Genomic DNA, 20,903 nt, shown 5'->3' on the forward strand with positions numbered 1-20,903 from the left:
AGGACTGTACAGTCTTTGTTCTGAAAGCTCATCATTGTGGATGGCAAAAAGGACTTGCTGGATCATTCTAGAACGAATGTCCAAGGGAATTATGATGTTTCTCCTTGCAGGAAATGGCTCTTTCAATACTCAGTCCTACTTGCTTTCACCATCTTTATGAGATTGATATTCCAGAGGTCACCTAACAATGAGCACATTTACTTGGCAGTACCTTCCATTGAAACTGGCGCTGTGAGTTAAATAGGGCTTGCTGATCAGATGGTCAGCAGTTCGAATCCCCGTGACGGGGTGAGCAGCTTGGTCCCTGCTCCTGCCCACCTAGCAGTTTGAAAGCACATCAAAGTGCAAGTAGATAAATAGGTACTGCTCCGGCGGGAAGGTAAACGGCATTTCCGTGCGCGGCTCTGGTTCGCCAGAAGCGGCTTAGTCATGCTGGCCACATGACCCGGAACCTGTACGCCGGCTCCCTCGGCCAGTAAAGCGAGATGAGTGCCGCAACCCCAGAGTCGTCCATGACTGCACCTAATGGTCAGAGGTCCCTTTACCTTTACCTTCATTTATTCATGATCCTTTACTCAGTGTAAATATTTCCCCCAAGAATCCTTTTCAGTCACATGTTGCCCTGCCAAGCTCTCTTCAACTTTTACACCTCTTTGCATAGTGACGCCTTGCTTTTGTCCTTGAAGTGCCCTTCTCAAAATGTGCCAGTGATGCTGCTTAATTGGATGGATGGATTTGGTACCAAGACACAGTATGTTGCCTTCAGTAGAGTGTGAATGAGAGAATCTGAGTTCAGCAACAAACTTAATCCTGTTCTCCAGGCCAGCTGGCTAGTGTCTATTACTTAAGAGGCATAGATAGCTGTTTATCTGAAATGGGTGACCTATATAAAGGAAAGACTATGAAGCTACTTTTGTGACAGACTTCCTGCCTTCTCTTCCTGCCTTGTCTTCCTGTAACTCAAGGTTACAGTTCCATCTGCCAGGAAGCAATGATATAAATAGACTGCAGTAAAAGCCATAACCCCCGTATGCTAACCTTCACCTTTGGAACTTGCACACGGCAGGTTAAGAAAAGCCTGTCTTCCTGCTTCCCAGTTTTCACTTTGGACTGTTGGGTTTAAATGCAAATTTGTCCTGTTCTGGATTGGAGACAGCGCCTTTCTGAAAGTTCAGTGTTCCCTTTAAGTGGGGAAGCAGTGGCGTAGCGTGGGTTGTCAGCACCCGGGGCAAGGCAAGTAATTTGCGCCCCCTAACCCGTGGATTTGTGCCCCCTAATCTGTGGATTTGCGCCCCCTAACCCTAACCCCCAGATGTTGCGGCCGGTGCGGCCGGCCCCCCCTGCACCCCCACGCTACGCCACTGTGGGGAAGTCTTTGCAAAAGCAGGTTCCTGCAGCTGAAAGCTAGGATCAGAGTCAATGGGAAACCAAAGGTAAGACAAGAGAAGCAAAGACAACTCAACAAGGCTGCGGTCCTGTTCATGTTTACCTAGCAGTAAGCTCCATTAAGTTTGTGAGACTACAGGCAAGCAACATTTTGGGTGGCTTTCCACATTACTGAGGGTTACTTAAACATCAGATGAGAAGATTTGCCACAACATATGCATTCAGTAGATGGCCTTAGTCAAACCTATGTCCTTTACATTTTCTTATTTGTTTATTTTTTTATGTACAAAGATTCATATTCTGTTTTATTTACAGATGTTTCAAGGTGGCTCACAATGGAAAAAGATAATAAAAGATATAATAGGCATAATAAAGTAAAAAATAAAAAACAGTTGCCAAGAGCTTAAAATTAGTAACATACATAAATTCGCAGCCAGTTTAAAAAATCCACAGCACTAATCACAAACCAAGGAGATGAGAAATCTTTAAAAGGACAACTCAGATGACATTAGCATCCTGAGAGAACAATCTTTGCCTTTGCCTGGGAACTGTAGATTTTTAAGTGTGCTCAAAGCCGGATACCCCTTTTCTCCGCATTGGGCTATGATTTTCATAGTGGTTTAACACTCAGACCCTCTTTCCAGGTAACTCATAAAAAATCCAGACGTCAGTTATATTAAATACATCATCTGTTGTTAAAATATGATTGTAAACATGGAAAGGACACAGGAAGTAGCATAAACATGGGATTTAAATTATAGGGGGAAACATAATTTTTCACTGAATACAGATGTAAGAAAAAAATTGGTGCAGAGTTATGGCACAGCGGTATTTAACTTCTGTAATTTACTGGAGCGATAAATAAATCATTCACAAACAAGTTGGAGGTGCAAAAAGGAGAATGGAACATATTAACATATGTGATGGACAGGTAGCTTTGTACAAAAATACTGGAAGGTGGTTAATAGAATAATAACAAAATGGGAAGTTTTCTTGGATCCAGTATTGATATTTCTAAACTACATGTCACCTGTCCTAAAAAAGAACATAAGTAACTTTCCTCCTATTTGTTAACAGCTGCAAAGATGGCATTGGCTCAAAATAGCATCACAAGTTGCATTACTCCCTCCCTGGAAAAAAATGGCTTAATAAAGTTTGGTATTTGGCTCTAATGGCAAAAATAACGGTGTTTAAGAGCAATAATGGCAAGTGAATATAGAAATCAGTTGTGGGGAGCGATAAATAAATCATATTGTCAAGAAAATATTTAACCACCTGCAAAAACAAATCCAAGTAGGTTTAGAATTCTCTTAGAAGAAATATATTCTGTTAATTTACATTTACTTGCAAATTATTAGGATGTGAAATATTAATTTTTTTCTGGAATAGAGTTTTGTTGATTATCAGTAATAATTGTCAAAAGATGAAATTTTAAAAAGAGAACTCTGAAGAAGAGAAGAGGAAGCTGTGATTTGGCTCATCAGTCTAATGGACAATGCAGGAACAGGCATAGATGCAGACAGTGCGAGGAAGCAGAGGAGAATTGTAATGAGAGGAGAGAGAAAGAAAGGAGAGCCAAAGAGCAGTGAAACAGCTATCCTGTTGTTTCTGCAACCAGGAAGCCGTGGCTTCTTCCAGGAGCCCAGCTGTATGAGAGACTGGTCCTCATTTCAGTCTCTTTTATTCCCCAGTGCTGGAACTAGGGAGACTTTGTGTGCCTAGTAAGTAGCCTGAACCCACTAAAGGCATCTTGTAATTGAATTGACCTGCATCTGGTCATGTCATCATCCTTAGGGAACCAAATGGAGTCTGACTCATCTACCCTCATCAAACACTCCAAGGCTCAGCACAACATAATAGACCATGTTTGTGTTTTTGAGAACCAGCGAGAGGAGATTTGGCATCTGGCATCCTAGGTAGGAAAGGGGCTTGGCACAGGGCATGTGGTACTTAACTTCTGGCAATCTGGCAAGTGGAGGCTTGGTGTCAATTATCAAGGCACTACACAGCCAAGATTTATCAAAGACTGCAGATCCTGCACACATCTGCTCTCTTGCCTTTTCCCTATGAATTTCAATAAATCATAAATGCAATTCATTTTACTTGACAGGTCTGTGGCTCAACACTTTGATGCCCATCAAAATGATTGGGGGCTGTTCTATAGGCTAGGGGAGCAGATGGCTTCAGTATAGCAATTTGCTGAAAACACCATTTTGCATCATCCTAAGAGACATCAGAAATAAGAACTGTGCTTCATTTTCGGAAATGAAACACTGGAAACTAAATTTGATAACACTTGGCCCTCTGCCTTTCTTGAGTGATTTCTGGGGTTGGATTTTGCTTTCCCCAAAAGGAAAATAATGCAAAACAACATTTTCATTTCTAGCCTTTAGCTGACTCCAGCTTCTGCAAAAGATGTTTGCCCAGACGCTGAAGGAGCTCAAGGGAGCAATGATTTTAAGAAGCTCAGTATTCAGTTATGATACTGTTGGGAAATCATTCTTATTTTAAGCCATCTTCCCTCACCCCCCTTAAAGTATAAAATCGTGCTGTGATCTCCCCCTACCATGTATCCAAATGAATTCAATTTGCTTCCAATCTGAACCGACAGAATTGAGATATGAAAATGAGTTGGCGAACGCTCCGCTTAGCTGGATGTGGTACAAAGGAAAGTAACATGGTACCAGTCAATGTGAGCACACCATCATTTGGCTCTGCCACCTTGGTGCCCCCCAACTGTTTTGGAGGACTGGGCATCAGCTGGCTGGGAGGGTACCGGGTCAGCAAAGGCTGGGCTAACTAGGCATGACTGATGCAGACCTCTGTCTCCATTAGAACTGTGTGATGCTATAGTACTATAGCAGGAGCTGGGGGTGATTTGAACCATGGGGGGATGGGTGGGAGAAAGCCCTAGACTCTTCTCCAACTTAAACCTTCCTTTTCCCCACTGCAAAGCTCCATGTCTAGCACTACCCACCTTTCTGAGGAATTCATTTGTCAAATAGGCAGTCCACATTTCCCTGTGTCTATAAAACTGCAGTCCTAACTGTGTTTACTCAGAAGTAAGTCCTATTGAATTCAATTAGGCTTACTCCAAGGTAAGTGGGGTTAGGATTGCACCCTAAATTTTTAATTCTATTTCTGTTTACAAGATACCAATTTCAGTAATTACCATTGCAGTATATTTCAGGGTAGTATAGAAGTGAAATTATCAGTAGATGTATGTTTTAATTCGGAATCCGAACCTCAGCCTTGAGGGACTAGAGAAGTCTCAATACCACTGTTAAAAGAAACCATGACATCTTCAGAAAGTCCTTCCCTGCACTAATTTGAACAGTTAAATCCATGTTGCATACTATTTAAGCAGCAAATTGAGAAATATGTGATATTGCAACCAAATTTATTGCTGGCAGTAAACTTTTTGCTGTTTCTTCTTGCACTGAATAGAAATACGTATCCAGCAATTCAGATATCAATATTTTAGGAGGTAAAACACAGATAACGTGAATAAATTACAGTGGTACCTCGGGTTACATACGCTTCAGGTTACATATGCTTCAGGTTACATACGCTTCAGGTTACAGACTCCGCTAACCCAGAAATAGTGCTTCGGGTTAAGAACTTTGCTTCAGGATGAGAACAGAAATCGTGCTCCAGCGGCGCGGCAGCAGCAGGAGGCCCCATTAGCTAAAGTGGTGCTTCAGGTTAAGAACAGTTTCAGGTTAAGTACAGACCTCCGGAAAGAATTAAATACTTAACCCGAGGTACCACTGTATTCTATCTTTAGTGGCATTCTAGATCCTGGAGCTTTGCCTTTCAGCTTTCCATAAACTAAGATTTGGTTCAAAATGTTACAAAGAAGCAACATAAGCAGAAATTTAAGTGTCTTGGACCTTTGCTTTCCTTCTGAATACCTGAAATAGGACTTATTTCAGCCATGGTGAAATCCATGGTCTCTAAGTCATTTGCTCTGAGTTTTTAACACTTCTTAACCTTTGAACCAGCATTGCAGTCAGCCTGGATTTTGGCACACAGAAAACATTAGGTTTTAATTTGTAATTTGGTTACCCACTTCTAGATTATCACATAAACAGGACTTCTAGAATTCAGTAGTACCTTGGCACAACTTTGAACAGGGAGGGCAAGGAGAAAAAGCAGAGAAAAGCACTTAAATGTGGCCTGCTGAGTAACTATAGGTTAGCAACCTCTCAACAGGATCTATCATCCACTGGAGCAGCCTTTATAGCTGTCATCAGCCAATGATCTCCAGTATAAAAGGACAGAATCTATTTCTGTCCTTTTATACCGGAGATCATTGGCTGAAATGGGTACACAAATACACTTCAATGCACAATTTCATGTATCTGATTCAATATCGTTTTAGGTGTGCATACAGTGCATTTACTAGATTAACAAACCAGATGAGAAAACAAGAAACGAATTTATGTTTTCCCTGGGACATAATGAAGCATACATAATTATGCTTCACATTTATATAGTATTTCAGAGTGTTCAAAGTGCTCGACTTAGCCTGATTAATGCTTACAGCATTAAAGAAGTCCTGCTGCAGCTACAACAACAACAAAGTTTTCAAATAGCAAGTAACATCATCATCATCATTATCATCATCATCATCATCATCATCAGTGCCCTTGCTCCTGAAATTGTTAGACCACTACCATCACCCTAATTTCCTGCTTGTGAATTTTGGAAGCAGGTTGTTTCCATTTAGCTCCAACCTACCCACATGATCAGGGATACAGTATCTAATGAAATAAGAACATAATGTCCCCAATCCAGGGAAATGTTCTTTTAGAGCAGACTAGCTGGTGCAGTTACTGAAATGAAAGCAAAATCAGCAGACTTCCTTATTTGTTCTGAACACAAACTGATTAAATGTAGAACTGAATATAGAGCCAATATAAAGACAGAAACTTATAATCTCTTTTTCAAACTAGTGGATCTTCCAGACCAGAGCAGACCAAAGCTTTGGTGCACATGTAACCTCTACAGCTTCATCCGTAGCATGCATCTATCTTTACAAAGAAGTATATGAAGAGGAGGCACACCTTGAGTTAACATGAGTAACAAATAACAAGGTTCTACTGTTTTAAGCCCCAAAAGTCTGTTGCTTATGAAAGTGCCACCTGTTGAGTTAATAACACGAAACTTTGTATACATGATTTACCTGATGAGATTGGTCAGTGTCCCAAATTTCAAACCAATCTGCTAAAAATTACCGCAGGTTAAAAGGCACCATGGGTTAAAAGTGTTTAAAATGGATATATATATATATCTATACTGGAAAGGACCATTATTTAATAGCAGTTTAATTGTTTCACCAACAGCTCACTGCACTGTTTCCTTGGAATTGTCACATGTGCATGTTTTTCACAGATTAGCAGTAACAGAGAACAGACTTTTTAAAAGCCCATAAAAGAGGATGTCCTTATGAACAATTCATTTAGTACCGAGTCCAGTACACGTTGTAAATAGAGCTGTGTTTTATAGCTGAGGGGTATCTTTATAGCTTTGACATTTACATTTCTAACAAGCAGCACTTCCTGGAAGTTAGCCTAGCGTAAAGCCTCACGGTTACAGTGATGTGCACCATCCAACTTGACTCATATTTTAGTATATTTAAAGGGAATGTTGTGTTGTTTATCCCAAAAAGTTACATAACTAAGGCTGGGTGAGGTGGGATGGGGAATAAGCTTTTAAAAAGAAATATAAGGGTTTTTTTGGGGGGGTTGCCCTTTCTTGATTCCTCTTAGGAGGGTTGAATCTGGCCATCTGCTATGCAACCTGTTATGCAGATGGCCATGTTTTGTGCATGTGATAAGTTACATATTACACAGGCTTGAGTCAGTACTAGGTTAATGCAAAACCCAATATGCAACAAATTGTTGCCATTGCTGCATTGTGAATGGCTTGCATCTTTTTCATTGCCCTGCAGAAGCCCCTCCCCTTGAAGTTCCTGTAGCTTCCTCATTAGCATGCTGTGATCTGCCTGATCATTGGTTTATTCTTTTGTTGTATATGATAATCTCTTAACACCATTTTGCTGTGGAATGTCCTGCCTCACTGAAAGGTATTGGGTGAACTGACTTTCAGATCCTTTCCCACCATACAAGGCTATGGTCCTGTGTCATGTTCTAGCATCATTAGCAATGTTCTGTCAGCTGGTATTCTAATTGTTCCAATCATTTTTGATGCGGCAAGGCACTGCAAAGTAACTCTTCCCTTTAGTTTTGCTTTTTTGTTAGTACAGTGGTACCTCGGGTTAAGTACTTAATTCGTTCTGGAGGTCCGTACTTAACCTGAAACTGTTCTTAACCTGAAGCACCACTTTAGCTAATGGGGCCTCCTGCTGTTGCCGCGCTGCCGGAGCACAATTTCTGTTCTCATCCTGAAGCAAAGTTCTTAACCTGAAGCAATTTTTCTGGGTTAGCAGAGTTTGTAACCTGAAGCGTATGTAACCCGAGGTACCACTGTATTGCAAAATATGAGTAACTATGCTTTCAGGACCAGGGACAAGGACAGGGAACTTTGAACTCTCTGGGTGTTGGTAGGACTACAACTTCCATCATCCCTGACCATCAGCCATACTGGCTAGGGCTGATGGGAACTGTAGTCCAATGGCATCTGTAGGGCCACAGGATCCCTGTGCCTGATTAGGGTTTCCATGTGTGAGTGTGTGTGTGTGCAAACCAAGTTGTGGAGTGACTCTCTATAACAGCTAAGCATACATGGTTGTTGGGGATAGTGGGCAGGAACTTTTCTGGTGCTGCCAAGGCAATAGAACACCCTTCCAAAAGAAATTGTCCACAACCCTTTGCTGCTCTCCTTTCAGCTGGTAGTCAATGCTTTTCCTTTTCAGCGGGGATTTTTCAGGACTTATTATTTGCTGCCTTTCTCTCTGTTGTTTGTCTACTTTTAGCATCTTAATAGATTATTCATGCGTTTAGCTTATTGTTTTCATAATATGCATGCCGTCAACTGCCTTGAGTTGAGGTATATTTGTCCGCGTGTTTAGAAAGTCAGAATATAAATTTGGAAAACAGATAAACAAATTCTTTTCTTACCTACCATTGTGCCAGGTGAGTTGTGGCTGTGGCTGTGGCAGTGTATACCATCGCTTTGACTCAAGCTTAGGTCTCTTCTGAGCTTTGTATTGGATGATCCAGCAGCCCATACATCTTCAAGGCTGCTGCCTATAAACAGCTCTCAGCAGATACAGAACTTTCTCCCAAGGGCAAACAGGCTACTAGATTGTCCTGTGCAACACAAAGGAGCCTCGCCTGTTTGAGGTAAAGTGACTTGCTCTGATGCAGCACATCGGCTTGGCCAACATTTGCCCAGTGCAATGATGACAGAGAGACAGGGAAAGTTCTGCTTCACTCCTCTAAGGAGCTATTTTGTGTCTTTAAACAGCATGTGGCAAGTAAGATTGCCTCATTGTTTGCTGCAGAGTTGGTAAATTGTCTTTGCCTAACTATAAACCATGCTTATGAGGCTAAAACATGGGATCTGGTTAATATTTCATAAAATATACATCCGGCTTGATGATTTTTTGTTTTATAACCAACCAACCAACCCTGAAAGCTGTTTACAAAAAGAGTAAAACAATGAAATCATCAGTATTTTTTTAAAAAAGACTAAAAACAACTATTTTAAACCTTTAAAAAAAACCAGGGGTAAGTTAAAAGCCAAATTATAACCCACAGCATTCCACATTCTACATGTTTGGGTAGGCTTGCTGAAATAAAAATGTTTATCATATGCACCAAGTAATTAGCTGCTCCCAAACACCCAAGACTATACATACTTCTTTTTCATTTGTGGTATTTCATAGAATTGTAGAGTTGGAAGGAACTCAGAGGGTCATCTAGTCCAACCCCTTGCATTCCAAGAATCTCAACTAAGGCATCTATGACAGATGGCCATCCAAAAATGTCATTCAGTGTATTGCTAAGGAAGGATAATGGGAGGAGGGTTTAGGTGTAGAAGTACAAAACTCTTTCCCTTTCTCCATTTTATGTGTTTTCTAAAGTGATTTTTTTTCCACTGTAAGCATTTTGAAGTTGTGTTTCCAGCTCTCTGTGTAATTTGCTCTTTTAGAACAAGCTTAATTATTCTCCTGCAAAGGAGAATAAGGACACCCTTAAGGGGAAGTATAAGCATCATTGACTTTCCAAATTCTGAAAGAAACAAGAAAAAAAAGAGCTCCCGTTAGAAACACTGCAATATTTATTTCTAAAGAGACTGAGGAAATCTGCAATTATTATAAGATGCACCATCAGATGGTAGGAGGGTGAAAGAAGAAAGCAGTGAGCCATAAACTGGCCGGCTTTAGCATGCTTATTATGGGAAGCCCCTTCCCAAGAAAGTACAGCACAATGAGAACTGAGCATGCTCAGTATCCAAGGAGTGCTTTCTGGGTTTTTCGTAAGGGGAGGATGGGGTGTGTGTGTGTTAGAATATCCTAGGAAAGGCACAGCTCACTGGACAATGTAAACAAATAAAACTAATTTGGTTTTCTATGTTCCAGTTTATTTCTTTCCAGTGTGATTCTCCCAAGAGATGAACCACTTACCTTTGACAATCCTCTCTTTCATGGCAGAAGCTGATACGTTGCACAAATTGTTTAGGAAAAAAATAACCTTGGCTTTATTTCTGAATAGTTTCCTAGATACTTCTGTGTGAGTTTCAGAATCTTATCTGCTCTTTTCCTTCCTTTCTTCCTCTCCAATTGCAGGTTTGCTTTGTGAATCTGGACGCGCATGAAGGTAACTGCAGTGATGAACTAATGAAACAGGCAAGTGCTCTGCTAATACACACAGTGTGTGCAAATACAGAAGTAGCTCTTGCTACTCACAGGAAAGACGAAGAGATGTCTCAACCGCTACCCACCTCTGAGAGGGGGAATAGAAACCCTGCTTTGAAACTGCCATGTATATTTACTGCAATTCAAATAGAAATACAATGCGTCTCACCATAGTGGGAGCATACCAGGTGGCCTGTGAGCCTGCTCAATCTTCTAACTCTTGATGGTGGGCAATTTCTAAGCTCCTGCTCTCCTTTTTATGGTTTGTCACCTTTAAATCAGACTTGGACTTGACTGTCCTCAGAGAGGAGACACCTTAAAATAGACACTGTCCTTTGTTAAGCAGGAAACATGGGCACTCTACAAATGGATGGGGGGTGCATCTTTGTGAAGAAAGCTTATTATTTTAATGTAAACTAGAACACAGAAGCCAAGGAGTGAAGGGGCCAGATGCCTATCCAGGGTTCTGTGCCCTGTATTCATCTACTTGTCTGGCAACTTCGGTTTCATAAGGGCTCCTACTGTCAATGTGAATGGCACTTTCAAGGCGGTGCCAGTGACTGCTTTTTCTTTCATGTTTGATAGCATGGCTAGATAGAGAAGTGTGGTTCGCCTCTCATGCTCGTGTTTCTTGTGCTTCAGAGGTTGATCGGTATCTCTCCAAATCTCCCAAAGCTTATCAGCTCTATGAATGTACAGCCTCCCAAAGAGAATGAAATCATCCTGCTGAGTGGATTGACTTCAGGGAGCCTTCAGGCTGGTTTTGAAGTACCCCAGGTACGGACGTTCAATCAGTCTTTGGGAATGCCTCCAGTGGTTGGATGCTAAAGGGAAAATGCCAGAAATACGGGAGGATGCATTCTAGCTAGCTAGCGTACAGAGACACTCGTGTATAAAAAGAGCATGGGCGTCTTTGGGGGAAAAAATACAAATACGCATTTAGATTCGTTTACTTTGAAAAAAAATGGATATTAGAGAACACAAAAACAAAACTTTTCCACAGACCCTCACACATACAAACTTAATAATTATATTGTTTTATTATTTCCTAACCCTCCAGAGCTGATGCTGAGGAGACAGATAAGGAAGAGAAAGCTCCTTTATGTGCATGGGAGTCCATTGCGTCCATTGCATTACAACCTATAAATGTTGTTGGTGCTGGTGGTGATGTTTTGTTGTGGAGCATAGCTAGGAGAAAACGAAAAGATTTTGATAAAAAGTTATTTCTTTTCCATTTAATTGCATCACTGGAATTTGGGTGTTGTTGTTCTTCTCCCTCCAGTGTTCTTGGCTGGCAGATGTCTGTCTGGTTCAGTGTGCAAGAGGAAACAGAAAGAACAGCGCAAACTGCATCATCTTTGAAATAAACAAGTTTCTGATTGGGCTGGAGCTTGTGCAGGAGAAGCAGCTGCACATCGAGGCCAGCATCTTAAAGCCTGAGGACGACACTAACTGCTCTGTGTCCTCAATAGAAGAAGATTTTCTTACAGCTTCCGAACACTTTGAAGATGAGAGTGAGGGCGATGAATATAAAAACGGTAAAATCTAGCTGGCTGAAAGTGAATCTGCCACAGTCTGTGCAGTCAAATACATAAGGGCTTGTGCTCATGTAAATAGCACTCGGTGTTAATTGGTGCATACATTTAATTGCCGCTTGAAAGCAATGAAATTAGAGGAAGATCCAAAATCCCTCGTGCCGTTAAATACCATTGCTCGCGAGATGCAAAATGTGGTCATTATACATGGTGATTGCACACTTCCTCTTCATGCTACTTTGGCACGTCCACTTTTCAGGACACGATGGCTGGTTTTCTAAAGGCTAACATGTTGCTTTTCATTTTCCAGGTCAGGAAAAACTGAATGTCACTGAGTCCTCAGCAGAGTTCAAAAAGCACGGAGGGAAAGGACTTGAAAGCTTACAGTGCAAAAATCCCAGGTTGCCATTTGCTCTGGAAGCGAATTGTATTAACAAAGACAGCGCAGCTCCTGCTAGGATTTCAAGCTCGTCTGATGAGGACTTGAACGGTGAGGGTGAAGACAGTGTTTTGCAAATTGTGGACAAAGCCAATAAGCATTGGAAATCTGGTATAGCTGGGAAATCTAAGCCATCCTCTAATACTGATGATCTGGAAGACTCTTCCAGAGGTGATACAGACAATTCGGATGTGTTGGAAGACGTGTTGTTGGCCGCAGCAACCAAGGAGGAAATTATTTCTCTGGATGATGCAGCAGAAGAACAAGACATTCGTTTAGACACCTTGGATTGTAGAGATGAAAGAACAGATAATCCCCCCATGCAAAATGAACAGGCCACAGCAGGTCAGTTTGCTACAAATTTGGCAGAGTCGGTCCTGCAAGACGCGTTCATCAGGTTGTCTCAGTCTACTTTTACCAAAGAGGCTGCCATCAGCATCTCTGCTGGTAGCTCCTTAACTCCAGCTGCATATGCAGCACAGGATGCGATGGCTTCGCGGCCATGGAACAAACTCCCCAAAATTGTCATAGTTCAGAGTCCAGATGGCGCAGAAAACACATCTGAATGGCCTGGATCTAGCTTACCAAATTTGTGTCCTTGGTCTGATGTTGAGCATCCCCTTGAAGCTGCAGACTGGTTGCAAGACAACAGTGGAGGCACTCAAAGTGCCTTGGAGGTGGCTTTGGCCTGTGCCGCTACAGTCCTTGGTACCATATCGAGCCCACATGCCGCAGAGAAGCTCAAAAGAGAACAGGAAGCCGCGGACTCTCAAACAATTTCTAATGAAGTGTTGGAGGAAAATTCTCCCCAAGGCGTCAGTAACAACCCACCTGTGGATTACTCATTCCCATCTGCCCTGTGTGGCATGACTCAAGTAGCGAGTGCTGTTGCAGTTTGTGGTCTTGGTGACAAGAAAGATGATAAGTATCCTGCAGCCTCCGGTGGACTCTTGTCTGCTGCAGAGACGTCGGCAGCCATCACTCTTCACTGTAGCATAGCCGTAGGGAGCAGCATGGAGAATCTGAACAATAGCGTTGCACAAGCATTATTCAAAGAGGCATCCTTAGTGTTAGCCAAGCCTGAAACGTACAGAAACCTAGGCGACTTTATGGAATCTGTAAATGGGAAAATTGTCCAGGCTGTGACAAAGCCCTCAGTTCCCCATTTGGAGGAAGTGATTGTTGATGAACTTGCCCAGAACTTGTCCAATGTTATTCTGAGACACTCAGTGGAAGAGGTCAGGAAGAAGCAGCTAAACACACGACCTGAAAGCAACATAGACCTCAGTACTCAAGACGTTTTTATTGCAGCTGCAAATAAGCTGCTTTTTGATGTGCTCTACTTCACTTGTAAGAAAATGAGCGATATCACACAGCTCACTGAGTCTTTAAGTACTTTTGCTGAAGATAATCTTAGCTGGCAGGTAATGGAAAGCCAACCAAGGGAGTCTACAAATGATCTATTACAACCATCTCCAGACGACTCTGATAATAAGCCTTCTAGTACTTTTTGTGGCACTAGCCCTAACATTGGTGTTGTACCCACAACAAAAGACGTCAAAGAGGAAGTTGTGCTGGAGACCCGGGAATCGGCCGCACCTCGTGCAGCTTCACAACCTAGGGTCAATGCCCATAGTTCACCTTCTGGAAAAACGTCTCCCAAAAAAAGGTATTTGAAAAGAACTGCAAGAGAGTGCTACAAATCCATACATCCCAGTAGCAGCAATCATACAAAGAAAGAACTCCGATCGTTTACCGGCAGAGAAGACACAACGCTAGCCAATGAATGCAGACATGGCATTCAGGAACATCCATCTTCCAACACTGCGCCAAGCACAGAAAGTCATGAAAAGCATGTGTGTGGTGACACATGGCACAATGAAGCCCAACTCAGCCTCCCCTTATTGGGTAATCAGGGTTTGTTGCCTTCCCAACCTCTGCTACAGTTGAAGCATCCAGCAGATAAATACTGTGTAGCAGATTTTGCAGAGGAATTGGCAGAGACGGTGGTCTCTATGGCAACGGAAATTGCTGCCATTTGCCTTGACAATTCAAACGGCAAGCAACCTTGGTTCTGCGCGTGGAAAAGAGGCGGCGAGTATTTGATGCCCCAAGCGTTGTCATGCCGAACCATGAAAAGGAAGAAGGAGGCACAGTCCAGTGGATCGGTTGTGAGAAAGCATCGGCCACCCAGGCTTAGTGAGATCAAGAGGAAAACGGATGAGCACCCTGAGCTAAAAGAAAGGCTTATGAACAGGGTGGTGGACGATTCCATTAACCTTGATGACACACTGGATCCATGCAATAGCTTTGCCAATGAAGTAGCTGCTAAAATTGTGAATTTGGCTGAGTTCTCTGTGGCTGATAATGCGTGGCAAAGCCCAAACCACCCTCGAAATAGACTGCACTGTGACAGATGGAGCAGAGTCAACGCATCCAGCTGTGAAAGCATTCCCGAGGAGGACTCCGATTCCAAAGGGTCTGCAAATACTTTGGGTCTCACAAACACTTTAGGGCAGCCAATAAGCAGGACCAGCTCTGTCTCCAAACAGTCCAGCTGCGAGAGCATTACAGACGAGTTTTCAAGGTTTATGGTCAACCAGATGGAAAATGAAGGTCGAGAGTTTGATTTACTACTTGACTACTATGCTGGGAAGAATGCAAATAGCATCTTGACTTCTGCAATGCAACAAGTTGCCAAGAAAAATGGCCACCTCAACGTGAGGCCAAGTTGCCCATCCAAACAGTCCAGCACAGAAAGTATAACAGAAGAATTTTATAGATATATGCTGAGGGAAATTGAAAAGGAAAATAGAGAGAATGTGTCTTCTGCTAGGAGTGCCAAGGACTGGAGTAGCAATTTATTACCTCCTTCCCAACGCTCACCTTTTTGTTTCAGACAGTCCTCGATGCCCGATAGCAGAAGCTCGGCTTCAAGGCTAACAGTGAATGTGCCCATAAAAGCAAATTCATTAGACGGCTTCTCTCGCAATGGCCACAGGGATTCTTTAAGTGTAGAGCCAATCAGCACAGCTTCCTCTTCAGGGCTTTGCAAATCAGACTCTTACCTGTACCAAAGATGTAGGACTGATCAGGCAACCGACATGCTGATTCATGAGACATGGGCGAATTCCATCAAAGCTCTAATGTGCAAGAACAAAATAATAGCAAATGACGCAGAAATTTCTGAGCTTGACCAGCATCCTCACGACTCCCCACCGCATGTTCAACAGTATGCAAACAGGCTGGCTGCTAATATTGTTGAAAGCGGGAAGACTTTAATTGTCCATCACCAAGATTCTGCAAACAGAGATCACGCAGCAGACAGCAGCCATGTCCCAATAGGGATGCAAAAAAACTGTAAACCAATAGGAGACAGAATAGATTTAGATGTGAAAAAACCACATTCTTCATCCCCTGGATTTTTTCCTACCAACCATACAAGCTGTTCTGTATGCCTAAGGGAAGTGCCTTTAATTCAGATAGAAACAGAACAAAGAGAAGACCTTGACGAAGTCTCAGAACCATTGGCAGAAGTTAACGTGGCCTCTGGGAAACCAAGGGGGTATCTCAGCAAACAAAAACGTGCGGAAGCAGATTCAGGAAGGCACCTCGATTCCTCAACAAACAGCAGGTAAGTTTTATAACCAGATTGAAAGCATGGGGCCCTGTGCCTGATAAACCTGTGGAGCACCACACATCTCCCCATACGCAGAAATGTAGGCACGTGCGCACACACACACACACACACACACACACACACACACAACAGCTCCCTCCATCTCTATTCTGCTGTACCCCTTAAAGCTGAATTACGCTTTTCAAATCTAAGGACCCTAATTTGCAAATTTGCATATTTTATGTCTTATGCTCCCTCCCCACTCAAAAAAAGTTAAATGTCATAACAGAATCTGTAGCTACATATGACACATGTTTATAAGGCATGAATACAAGAATCCTGCACTTATTTGGAAGCACTGAACTCAATGGGGCTTATTTCTGATCAGACATTATAAAATTATACTGTAAGGAAAGCCATGATGGGCCATATAGCTAGCCAGTGCGTGAGCACAGGTTGCAAAACATACTTTTTTGCTCTTCCATTTTGCTTGTAATCTGGAGCATAATCTCTACTCCTCAACCTTGCCAAAATAATCTGTTACATTCCCCTGTTGTAAAGATCTGGCTAGGCAGACACTCTGTTATTATTGTAAATGATCTAGATCTGGACCTCCATTATGACTCAATCCCTACTAAGTAGTTTATATTAAGTTTATCAATTTATCCCTTTTCCAATAAGCTGCTGGTGGCTGTGGATTCTGAGGTGTGCTGCCCTGCCTTGCACATTTCTTCTTTGAACTCCAAAATCACACAGACTTGTGAAAGCTAAAGAGCTCTCGGTTTCATATTGTGCGCAGATTTAAGACTATGGAAATACTCCAGTCACCACCCACCGCACATTAGATATTGGAGGGGCAAGCATTGTTACCGAGAGAAGAACTTCTAAAGATGAGCTCGGCTACATGCAGCAAGAAATAATGTTCCTGCTTTATGCTATGTTCCTTCCCTAGTCTTCTCCTTTTCTCTGCCCACTGAACCACATTGGACTTTGATTTTGCCAGACAACAGATGTAGAAGGAGGATGGGTGACAGGGACCAGGAGGGAACGGATCAGAAGATGCAGCAGTGCAATCCCCATGTTGCAATTTACCAGCCCTGTTGGCAGCAGATTCTATATATGTGCCCCCTTTAATATCCAAAAAGGCAATAAAAATCTATTAGCTGGTGGTGTTCCATGACTTGCAAAAAATAAAATAAAGAATGGTCCAAGTGATTTGGTTGACCGATACAACAGTGCTTAGGAGCAGGAAGAATTTCCCAAGAGATTTCTCCTTGCTTTATCAGAATCTTTCCTTTCCTTTCCCCAATCAGCTTAACTATACGCAGCGATCCTGAACCTCAAGCTCCCAAGGAGGCCAAAGCGGTGGAAGAGTTTCCAGTCCCTCCCAGCAGCAGTGACGAAAGCACAGGTAGCAGCTGGTGCCAGCTGGCAAATGACGAGGACAATCCTGAGGATACAAGCAGCTATTTGCAACTCAGCGAGAGATCTATGAGGTAACCACATGCCCCTTTTGAGCCGCAAGGGGTATAATCACCAGCATAAACGTTTTGATTGTCATTGGCTCAGAATGAATGTAGCTTGAGTGTGTCCAAAAAGAGGACTAGCTTTCATACGGTGCTGCAGGAGGCCTCATTAAGTATTTGGAAACCATGGAAAGAAATTGCCACCCAACCCTAAGCAATCACTTCCTGTTCCTGCAAGGATAACACCATCTGAGAAGCTAATTTGAGTCAATCATGGCTCATTTGTCAGTTCCATCTGGGTCATTTACATCTAACACTGTTGTACTGAGTTCTCATTCTCTATTGGCGTGGACACGATTGAAAACTAAGGACTGGACAAATTACTGTAGCAGGACTTCTTTCTTTCTTTCCTAGCATCTAAGTATTATCATATCATTGCAAGCTCTTAGAGTCAACAGTACAGTTTCAAGATGGGAACTGTAGGTCCATATAGATTTGTTATGATCTTGAAACTGGATTCAGTAGAACTACTCAGTCTGTAAGGAGAGAAAAGCCCTGGAGAATCCAGTTCTCTTTGGGCAATTTGCCTCATTGCTCATCAGGTGTTTCTGACTACTCAAATCTAAATCTCTGCTGTCACTGCAGTCTAAACATAATTGCCAAATTCACCACCACTAAAAGTCATTAGTTGGTTGAGATCTCACTATAGGTCATCTGTTCCAAGAAGTCAAAAAATGAGTTGAAAATCACTATTGAGATCCCACTGTTGTTTTCAGTCTTTGCATGATATGACTCACAGCCAGTGTGGTGTACTGTTTATAGTGCCAATGTAGGGCTTATGGGACCAGAGTTCAAATCTCTACTTGGCCATGAATGTGACCTTGGGCCAGTCACTACCTCTCAGCCTAGCCTACCTCTTAGTTGTTGTGGGGATTAAATAAGGAGGCAGAGAACCACGTGTGTTACCTTGAGCTCCTTGGAGAAAAAAATTAGATATAAATGCAATAAATTGATTTTTAAAAAAATCTTGTGTTTGAGGCTGGAGACAATAAGAGGCGACAAATTACTAAAACATAGCAAGACATCAAACATTTAAAAAATTCCCTATACAGGGCTGCCTTCAGATGTCTTCCAAAAGTCGTATAGTTGTTTATCTCCTTGACATCTGATGGGAAGGTGTTCCACAGGGTGGGCACTACTACCAAGAAAGCCCTTTGCCTGGTTCCCTGTAACTTCACTTCTTGCAGTAAGGGATCCACTAGAAGGCCCTTGGAGCTGGACCTCAGTGTCCAGGCTGAACGATGGGGGTGAAGGCACTCCTTCAGGTTTGCAGGGTCGAGGCCATTTAGCACTTTAAAGGTATAAGTGTACTCAACATTATCTCTGGCTACACTGTGATGAGTCTTAGGGTTTTATATAATATGGCAACCACTTGATGACACAGTATCAAGTGATAATTAGCACATATATGAAGCAGCCATCATGACTCAAATACCACCAAATGTTCACATCCCCTGACATCACTTTCAGGACAACATTCTGCCACTCATCAAGTGATGATACATCAAGTGATGTAACCAGACTTTACATAGCATGTTTTGCTCTGAGCTGAAATGAAATCTTCATTTTGCCTTACCAAACCCTCAGCTTAACACTTGATTCTTTCTCTGTCAGTTCATGGCACCAATAGATGTGTAACTGTTGTGTATTGTTTGACTAAATACTTCCCCATCTTTTGTGTTGCTGGTAACAAATTGCTGAGTCAGGCAAGAACTGTGTGCCCTTGTTCTGAGAAGCAGAAAAGCAGCCGCTCTGTCCGCCGCTTTGCTTAACAATGTCTTCAAGTGCATGCTGGTGCAGACTGGCATTAATACTTAAATTTTTGCATCGTCAGCAATGGCAACAGCAGTACCACTAGCAGTCTTGGCATTATGGACCTGGAAATTTATCAGGAAAACATGCCATCTTCTCATTCAATTAAGTAAGTAGCTGCTAAGGTGACCTCTGATCTTGGGAAGTGCTGCTCCATTTCAGCTGAAAACCATTCACATCATCCAGAATGTGCCAAGCGACTCCTGTGCCTCCATTATTCATCCAGCTGCTCTCCTTTCTTGCTGCCGCTTTAACTCCCATCAGCGATGGTTACAATACAAAGTTGGTTATTTCCATTAAGTGGTGATCAATTATTTCCATAAAGTGGTGTCCACATTTTCCAGTTGGCCACCACATTCACACTTAATTTCATAGTGTGCTCCAAAGTGCAGATTAGCTGCACTTTGCCCTCATTCTCTAAATATACTGTTGCAAACGCAAGGTGTGAATTTCCCCCCTGAAATGTTAGAAGCCAGCAGTTTCAGTTACAGATTCAGTAATTGCTATCTCCGGCAAGCAGCCATCTCTTTCTGATATAAACAACTGCCTACAGCAAACACAGGCCCTGGTTGAGCAGCACATTTGTGTGTTTATTTTCAAGGTTTGTACCCCACCTTTCATTCAAATGATTTACAACAGGTTGTAATATATATATTACTATAAATCTCACGCACATGCACAGCCCAGCAACCTTTAGTTTTCTAGCTAATGGACAGGGCCAGAACATGCTTTCCTTTGGGCACCCAGCCCCAGGGAACTAGCTATTGAATCAGAAAATTCCTTCCGGCAGGGAGTGGGTTGCAAGGTTGCTTCTCTGACCAATGGATTGGGCAAGGCTAGTCTGACAGACTTCCTCATGGGCTCTTATGGGTAGTTCAGGGGCACAGCACATGATTTGCATGCAGAATGTCCCAAGTTCACTCCCAAGCTGGGGCTGATGGAAATTGTACTCTAACATTTGGAGAGCACCATTATGGCTTCATGGTACAATGGCAATGGCCTTCCAGAGTTTCAGACAGAATCTGGAGCTGCCTCGTGCCAATCTGGAGTGGGCCCAGTTCGGTTCAGGAGTTGACCAGATTGGGTACACAGCCCTTAGGTTCCCATTGGTTTTGCTCCAGGTTTGATTGACAGCTGCGTAGATATTTTTGAAGGGGAAGGAACCAGAATTCCTTTGGGGGGGGAAAGATCCCCACAGAATTTTTGATCCTCAATGTTCCTAAAAATTATTTTAAGTCACCCTGAGCACAGTGCATACAGTGGGAGAGTAGATACACATTTTCTGAAATAATATCAACTTGATAGCCTTAAAACTGAGTACTGATGCTTAAACCTCCTGTCTATAAGGCTCTGTGACTAATGAGATTTCACAGGATACTTCAGAGTTTCAAAGGGCTTTGCGTTTGATACCTTGGTAGCAAATGATAAAAACATAAAAGATCCCTTAGTGTGAATTGCTGATACACGTACCCCAAAAGCAAGTTCATTTTAAGTGTAGAAATCAAACTGCAGAGTCTCAGGTCCCTCTCTGAAATCATTTCAGCTTTCATGAATGGATGTCAGGCCATGTTGCAAAGTTATATACAATAATCTTTTCTTGTTCCTTTTGTTTCTTAAGCGAATTAGTAGGTGAAAACACATTCCACAACAAAATGCCAGAAAAGGTAGAAGGTAAGTTGTATGTCATAAAACAGGGTGTAGGAACTCGTTTTGTTTTGCCTGCAAGCACTGGGAAAATGACAGTGGCATTCTTTCCTCA

At 42.4% G+C, this 20,903-nt stretch overlaps 1 protein-coding gene across 4 annotated transcripts in view; it reads left to right on the top strand.

Moving 5' to 3' along the window:
- SPHKAP (SPHK1 interactor, AKAP domain containing) overlaps nucleotides 1-20,903 on the top strand; it is a 76,263-nt gene that overhangs the window by 49,322 nt on the left and 6,038 nt on the right. For 2 of the 4 annotated variants that reach the window (XM_083613667.1, XM_083613669.1), the window contains exons 4-10: nucleotides 10,145-10,204; nucleotides 10,856-10,990; nucleotides 11,496-11,751; nucleotides 12,059-15,821; nucleotides 17,120-17,302; nucleotides 19,167-19,253; nucleotides 20,763-20,815. In XM_083613667.1, coding sequence (XP_083469793.1) covers nucleotides 10,145-10,204; nucleotides 10,856-10,990; nucleotides 11,496-11,751; nucleotides 12,059-15,821; nucleotides 17,120-17,302; nucleotides 19,167-19,253; nucleotides 20,763-20,815 — 4,537 coding nt within the window. The remainder of the gene's footprint in view (nucleotides 1-10,144; nucleotides 10,205-10,855; nucleotides 10,991-11,495; nucleotides 11,752-12,058; nucleotides 15,822-17,119; nucleotides 17,303-19,166; nucleotides 19,254-20,762; nucleotides 20,816-20,903) is intronic. The other 2 variants (XM_083613668.1, XM_083613670.1) reach the window with 2 other exon arrangements.

The sequence above is a fragment of the Podarcis filfolensis genome (genome assembly GCF_964270895.1).
Source record: "Podarcis filfolensis genome assembly, chromosome: 5".
NCBI lineage: Eukaryota > Metazoa > Chordata > Lepidosauria > Squamata > Lacertidae > Podarcis > Podarcis filfolensis.